At 35.7% G+C, this 8,006-nt stretch overlaps 1 protein-coding gene across 1 annotated transcript in view; it reads right to left on the bottom strand.

Moving 5' to 3' along the window:
* Positions 1-224: 224 nt before the first annotated feature.
* Positions 225-8,006, bottom strand: part of LOC108907983 (katanin p80 WD40 repeat-containing subunit B1-like) — a 34,395-nt gene continuing 26,613 nt past the window's right edge. Inside the window, exon 9 of the mRNA XM_018711875.2 lies at positions 225-497. Coding sequence (XP_018567391.1) covers positions 242-497 — 256 coding nt within the window. The 3' untranslated portion in view covers positions 225-241. The remainder of the gene's footprint in view (positions 498-8,006) is intronic.

Raw genomic sequence — 8,006 nt, 5'->3', positions numbered from 1 at the left:
AGTCGCGGTGCCATTCAACACGTGAGTAAAACCCTCGAAACTGACGGCCAATTTGAGCCGTGCGTTAATTTTCATAACTCCCAACGCGGATTGTTGCGCTAAATCTACGAAGCTCGTCTCTATTTCGGTTATTTGTTAATACTTAGACGTAGCTCGTATTTTCCAATCCTGTCGAAATTCGCCAACCCTGTCGTTAAACGCTGGCGTTTTTGAACTTAAGCAGCGACATTTTGGGCGGACGTCAGTCGAGTTGGCTCTGCATCAGCGTGTGGATCTCCCTTAAGGAGGATCCCAAGCCGCCGGGCAGCGATTGTTTTTTCACGATGAGCGATCTGATTTTGTTGAGGAATTCGTAGCATTTCACGCACTTCTGGTAGCGTTCTTCCCGGGGGATGTCGACCCCGAAGCTGCCGACGGGACATTGGATGTTGTTCCGGATCACGGAACCGAAGAGCTTGAGGATCAACTTCAGCGTGTCGCACGCCGATGTCATGTACCTGGAACAAAGAGGAATGTGCGAAATATTAAAATGTTTTCGACGTTAGCAATACAGTGTTCAGTTAGGGCTTGAAATATTATAATCTTTGTAGCACATAGAGAGCGTTCCGGATTAGCCACGCCTCATCTGGTGATAGAACTGTTCAAAATACGAAAAAAGTTCTAATAAACATGGATCAGGAAATGTTTAGTTTCCAAGATACAGTGTGTTCAATTTTAAGAAAAAAAAAATCATGCAAATAGTTCTGAAGTTGTTCGATGTAGACCGATGAAACTTGAGCTAATAATTTACCTAACTGAAGGAAACAATTTAATGAACTTCGGCGCTACTGACTTTTCAGTTTTGTAAATCGAGTAAGCGCAATTATTTCCTTAGGTATATGGTTTCTAATAAAAAAAGAGAAAAATTTTATTCAAAAAACAAACGTTTATTATCTATTTCTTAAATCAAAATAAGGTTATTTATACAGGGTGATTCATTAATAATGGGGCAGAGCTTAAGGGCATGTTGCTGACTTCAAAATAGAGCGATTAAGCCAAATATGCCTTATCCGAATGTTGCTCCTTTTCGATCTACAGGGTGTTAAAGTTGAAAAAATATTTTCGATTTTTTTAAATATCTTGAGCATCTTTGAACGGATTGTCTTGAAAGTTTGTACACCTATGTTTTCTGAGGTGGAAATTACGGAAATGGTAATTATTTTGCAATCGCATTTAGGATGCGCTAGTTGTAGTGTTCCGTGGGAGTAAACATATGTCACACTTTTTTGTCCTTAAAAAATCTGAATTTCTAATAAGAAATTATTAAACTACGTTCAATTCTAAATAAAAAAGATATACCTGTTAAAAATCGATAAACTTAACCGTTTTCGAAATAAGAACTATTTACTATTTCTTTACAAAATTATTTGTTTGAACGTACGCATTTAAATAAGATGACTTAATTACGAATTAAGACAAACACAGTAACAACTGAAAATTTTATTATGCTTAAGTCTAATTACAAAAGATTCTCAAAGTGGCGACCATTGTTTTCAATACATTTTTTTATTCTCTCGTTAAAATTTTGTCTGACACTGAATAGACTTCTTTGTTGGTCTCTGATAATGTTAACAGATTCTTGTATTTTTGCCCACAGCTCTTCTCGAGTATGTATAACATCTTTATAAACTAAAGATTTAACGTTACCCCAGAAATAAAAATCTAGGGGATTTAAATCAGGGCTACGCGCAGGCCAAGGCACTTCGCTGCCGCGACCAATCCAACGGTTTCGAAAACTTATATCAAGATATTCTCTTACTGGTCGGGAGTAATGTGCGGGAGCACCATCATGCATAAACCAAAAGGTTTGCCGTAAATTTAAGGGGATATTTTCAAGAACGAGTGGCAAGTCATTTGTTAAAAAATTTAAATAATTTTCCCCATTAAGTGGACGGGGTAACACAAATGGTCCCAAAATGTTATCGGAAAGTATTCCACACCAAATATTTATTGAGAATTCATGCTGAAAATGTTGTTCTCGTGGCAAGTGAGGATTTTCCAGTTCCCAGGAATGGCTATTTCTCCAATTAAATACACCGCGCCGGGTAAATGTAGCTTCGTCCGTAAACAATATTTTATTATAAAATGTAGGGTCAGCATTTTGTTGCCGACGAAGAAACTGTGCGAACCGAAATCTACCAGGAGGATCTTGTGGCATCAACTGTTGAACCGGACGAAAATGGTAAGGATACAATTTTTCTTTGTGGAGTATTCTGAAGACGGAAGGCTGACTTACACCAGTAGCTGATGAAATTCGGCGTGTGCTTGTTTGCGTGTTTTCGGCAATTCGCACTAAAACATCCTCTTCTTGCTCCGCCGCTAATACTTTAGGCCTTCCAACGTCTCGTTTAGGGCGAAATGATCCCGTTTCTCCTAATCTGTCGTACAACGTCTTGAAAAGCTTGTGGTTAGGTTGTCTGTTATTTGGATATAACTCCAAGTACCTCGCTGCTGCATGACGACCACAATAATTTTCTTGGGCATACACACATACCATGTTTCTCATTTCAACAAACGAATAATCATTATGACGCGGCATTTTAATGAAAAAAATCACAAACGAAGAAGAACTAAACTGTCTAGTATTTATAAGTTGCTTAGAATTGACATAAATAATACATGACATTTCATTGACAGCGGCCTACTTCATTTAAGTCATCTTATTTAAAGGCGTACGTTCAAACAAATAATTTTGTAAAGAAATAGTAAATCGTTCTTATTTCGAAAACGGTTAAGTTTATCGATTTTTAACAGGTATATCTTTTTTATTTAGAATTGAACGTAGTTTAATAATTTCTTATTGGAAATTCAGATTTTTGAAGGACAAAAAAGTTTGACATATGTTTACTCCGACGGAACACTACAACCAGCGCATCCTAGATGTGATTGCAAAATAGTTACCATTTCCGTAATTGCCACCTCAGAAAACATAGGTGTACAAACTTTCAAGACAATCCGTTCAAAAATGCTCAAGATATTTTAAAAAATCGAAAATATTTTTTCAACTTTAACACCCTGTAGATCGAAAAGGAGAAACATTCGGATAAGGCATATTTGGCTTAATCGCCCTATTTTGAGGTCAGCAACATGCCCTTAAGCTCTGTCCCATTATTAATGAACCACCCTGTATAATCGAATAAATTAAAAATATTTCTAAAAATATTTATTTAAAAAAAATTATAAATAGAATTTTTTCTTTGTTCTAAGTAGAATTTTATACATAGTGACAATAACATCATTGCCGTAGAAATTTTTAATTATTACAAGAATGGCAAGAAACGCAGCTAGCAAAATAACTAAAACGTTAATGACTGTTGAATTTTTGATGATTACACCTTATTGAGAATTGTCTATCGTATTGCAATTTTCTTTTTTTAACAATTAGGTACTTTTAATCTTGTTAAATTTATTCAACAGTGTGCGTACGTAATTTTTTTTAATTAAAAAAATAATAGAAACAGCTCATTTTTTGAATACAGTAAATTGTTAGAAAAAAAAATTAATTTCAAAATAGCCAGTGGCGTTAAAATTTTGGGGTATTTATTAACATTAACTTCCAGTCTCTCCACTACTCGTTGATATATTTGTAAATCGATTCAATGGATCTTTACCTTTAATTGGAACACTTATTAGCACAAGCTTTATCTGTCTGGATCTGGAACATGTTCAGATATACAAATTTAAACAAATATTTCGTGAATATTTCTAATTTAGCCGTCAATTTTCCAAAAAAACAGAAATTACCCTTTTTCCCCGTTTTTTAAAATTCGTGTAAAAGATGAAAAAAAATTTTTTTCAAAAAGTTGCGGCAGCATGTTATAGGACGTTTATTACAGTTTTCGAAACTGCCCTTCAATTCTCTGTACGACCATTTGTCGCCGAGATATCGATGACTGAAGACAAAGGGGTCCTTTTCCATTAAAAGTCCGATATTTCGATGAAAAATGGCCGTAGCGTAATTTAAAAAAAAAAGGAAATTGAAGCTGAATAAACAAGCTATCTGGTCCGCGCAATGGCTTAGCTGAAAAAAATTTTTCCAAGTCCGCGCTGTTTCTTAGAATTGCATGATAACTGTAGCTCCTAAAAAATTTCGACTGAAAGATCTAAAAACTAGAATCTTAGAGCTTCAAAATGCTTTATTTTAATTCCCGATACGACCATTTTTTACCTAAATACAGTCTGTCAAAAATCACGGAAAAATTTCGGAAATTTTTTTGACCCTTTAATTTATTGCATTAGTTTATATGACACATATGTTATTTATTTTTGGAACAATGCATTAAAAAAAGACACTAATACAATGAAAACAAAAGATTATAGAAAATAATTTTTTTAGGAAAATATTGTCCCTCGTATTTATGGAACATTTTTCTGACATTTATTTGCTGTAAAATAAGAAGCTGTAAAGATGAGACTTCTGTTGTTGATATTTTTAGCATAATCGTACTTCAACTACATTTACATAGTAATAAGTGGATTACGAAAAATTGATTATATTGATTCAGTTTAATAGGAGTTTGTAGTGGCATATTTTTTAAAAACGATAAAACGATTAATAATGTGCAATGTCAGTTTTGTTCATATATCTTACTGGTTTCCACACCTTTTCCAGGTGTATTTTGGAAACCGTAAAATATATTTCAGGTTGATTATTTTTTTCCAGATGCATAATGATTTCAGATTTCTCTCACATATTTCATAAAGCGTCAATTGTTTCAGAATGATTATTAGTTTTAATAAAAAAAAAATGCATTTCGGAATATGTCATATATTATCTGTATTTCGATTTACTTTCGAATTCGTCCAAACATTTCAGGAACAAGTCAGATCGCGTTAGGTTGTCATTATTCCATTAGTTCAGTTCAGTTCCGTTCAGTTTTCTTGAAATTCATAAGAGATAAAATCAACTAATACCTATAAAATACAAATAACCCCTGCCGAAATTAAATTTACTAACACAAAATATACACGGAAACGGAACAGAACAATATTTCATGAAGGACTAAAAAAAGCATATTTCAAGGGTACGTTCGTGTTTTAGGTGAACTATTTATTAAGTAATGATCGATTTCCGCTCGTTTGACTGGCTGAAAGAGCAACAGCTGACACTTCCCGTGGCAAAGGATATGAAATATCGTTCCTAACAAATTGTTTCCAATGTGTTCGTGCAGGTCATCGCTAATTAGTTGGCAATTATTTACATGTTTGTTATAAGCCACCCCCTTTTTCACGGTCTGAAGAACTTGGATGTTAAATGGTTTTCCAACCGTACGCCGTTGGTAGTTGAAAAAAAAATAATAATAAGGGAATCGTGTTAGAGAATTATTTTTTTTAAGAAATTGTAGGTATAAGAAAGAAATTAGCGGTGCTCATTATAAAATTTGTCAATTCTTTTTTGCTGTGCGCTTTTTGCTTGCCTTACAATCTCTGCAATATGATTTCTAAATAAATCACACAGCTCCAGCTAAGCATCTTGCAATTGAATCTTCGATTTAAAATTTCCTTCTGTCACAAAATATCGTAGTTGCAATTTTATCAAGGGAAAATTCTCGGCCACGGCTTCACACAGCTAACGAACACAACCCGTTCGGCTAATTTTCTCCAAACAGCGTCCCGTTATACGGCAATTTATGGGGCGGCCGTCGGACCGGCCCAGCGGGCTAGTCGCTTATTATTGTCATAATAGTGACGATTGCTTTCCCGTCAGCGTGTGCATATTCAAATTCCGTGCCCATTGTCGGCGGGGACGGCTCCGATTGCCTTTCAATCGGGCGTGACGCACTAAATAACAATTCTTTTCGGCAGCGTTGGACAATCGGTGTTATGCAAAATTTAACATTTCCTAAATTGATCTCGACTCGTTTTTAAATCGCAAGAAGTTCATTACAGAGAGTATCCACTCTACGGGATGATCAAAAGGTCGACGTAATCGTTTTAGTTACTTTTATAGGAATTGTATAGAAAAGATTAAGGAATTCATGAAACGAAAATAGAAAAAATGTATTTGGTCTTTGCAAAAAAATTCTCTTAAGTCAGAAATCCGAAAGTATGAATGGTTTTATGTGGGTGGTCTGAGGATGTGACGTAATATTGCTCGCAAAACGGGTAATACAATAAAATAATTTATACAGGGTGTGGAGTGTATAATCTATAAAAATTAAACTACAGCTTCCTGATGATATCTGTAATAGAAAAGTCCTATTCGAAAAAGTTCTATCTTCGCGTTTTTTTTTTTGTAAATTAAAGTTAATTTATTTAACGAAAATGAAGGCCGACTCTGTGTTATTTATTAAAAACTTTGGAAATGTTTTTATGCGACCCGAGATGCAACTTTATTGGCGGAAATACACATGCCTCTTGCTTGCACAATAGCATGCAAGTAGCTTGCAGGAGATAGCTCTTGGTATGTGTATTTATTAAAAGGCATGCCTGTAAAAGGCGCGCAAGTAAATTGCACATCATTTGATTTTTTGGCATGCAATGTGAGGCGGGGGGTTTCGAGGGAGTTCAAGTGGCATGTCGGAACGTGTCTACTTGCTACCTACTGATATGCCAATAAGCCATAATACTAACGAGGCATTCCATTTTACTTGCAAATGTATCAGCAGTGTGCCATCCGCCGGCACATGCCATTTCTTAGCATGCAAGTTATTTACATATTTTACTGGTATGTGTATTTCCGCCTTATAATTCAAGTCGGTATAATTTAATACTAGTAATACTAAAAGAGGGTTGTCAAAAAATTTGTGCAGTCAACTGATTTTGTATTTGTATTGAATTCATTATTCACTTAATTATTAAATATTAAGCATCGTCCATCGACCCATCAGTGTTAAAAAGTGAAAGATTCCAGATAAAAGTTTTTATTTTGTAATTCCACGATAGTGACAGTGTAATTTTTATAAAGAAGTAAAAAATAAGAATAGCGTGCCGATTACATTAAAAACGAGATTCTTATTTCTTACTTTGCTTAATTTTTTAGTTTGTGCACAAACTAGTTTTACAATGAACCGAGAAAACAATGCATTTACTATTTCCGAACGTGTCGATATGGTGTTAGTGTATGGTGCAGCCGGAGAAAATGCGCTCGCGGCGACTAGGTTGTACCGGGAACGATGGCCACAACGTCACCCCCCATGTGCAAATACAATCCTACAGTGCGTTCAGCGGCTGCGAGATACGGGAAGTGTTATTCCTCGAGGAGAAGGACGTGGTCAGCAAGTGAACCTTAATGTTGAAGATGCAGTGTTGGAAAATCTTGACGAAGACCCCACAATTAGTACTCGACGACTCGCACAGCAAGTAGGAACCTCATCTCGTACCGTACATCGCATCTTAAGGCGCCAGCTGTTGCACCCCTATCATCTGCAACCAGTTCAACAGATTTTACCCCCGGATTGTGATCAACGAATGCGTTTTTGCAGATGGTTTTTACGGCAATGTGCCAATCAAGTAGACTTTCCTGCTTATGTTTGTGTAACAGATGAGGCGACATTTACCCGTGATGAAGTGAATTTCCATAATATGCACATATGGGCCGATGAAAATCCTCACGCGATTAGGGAAACTCATTTTCAACATCGGTTCTCGGTAAATGTTTGGGCTGGCATAATAGGCGATGTACTTGTGGGTCCCTATTTCTTTGAAGGACGACTAAATGGACCAACATATGCTGACTTTTTGGAGAACCGGTTGCCCGAATTATTGGACGATGTGACATTACAAGTTCGGGCACGCAAGTTTTATCTTCAAGATGGGCCAGAATTGCTCCATCACCCTCCATTTTTCTTTAATCGCGAAAAAACATCCTTAAATACAGAAAATACGGAAAGTATTATTTTTCAAAACAAGAGGAAGGTCAACTTCATCTTTCATCTCTGTTTCTTACATCTATGGGATATTAGAGACAAAAAGTATGGCCAAAAAGAACATATTTCCAACGACAGTTGAAAAACATCATCCGTGAA

The sequence above is a fragment of the Anoplophora glabripennis genome, unplaced genomic scaffold, assembly GCF_000390285.2.
Source record: "Anoplophora glabripennis isolate ALB-LARVAE unplaced genomic scaffold, Agla_2.0 scaffold256, whole genome shotgun sequence".
In the NCBI taxonomy this organism is placed as follows: Eukaryota; Metazoa; Arthropoda; class Insecta; order Coleoptera; family Cerambycidae; genus Anoplophora; species Anoplophora glabripennis.
The sequence above is the reverse complement of the archived record's forward strand: the minus strand, read 5'-3'. Positions and strand labels throughout refer to the sequence as shown.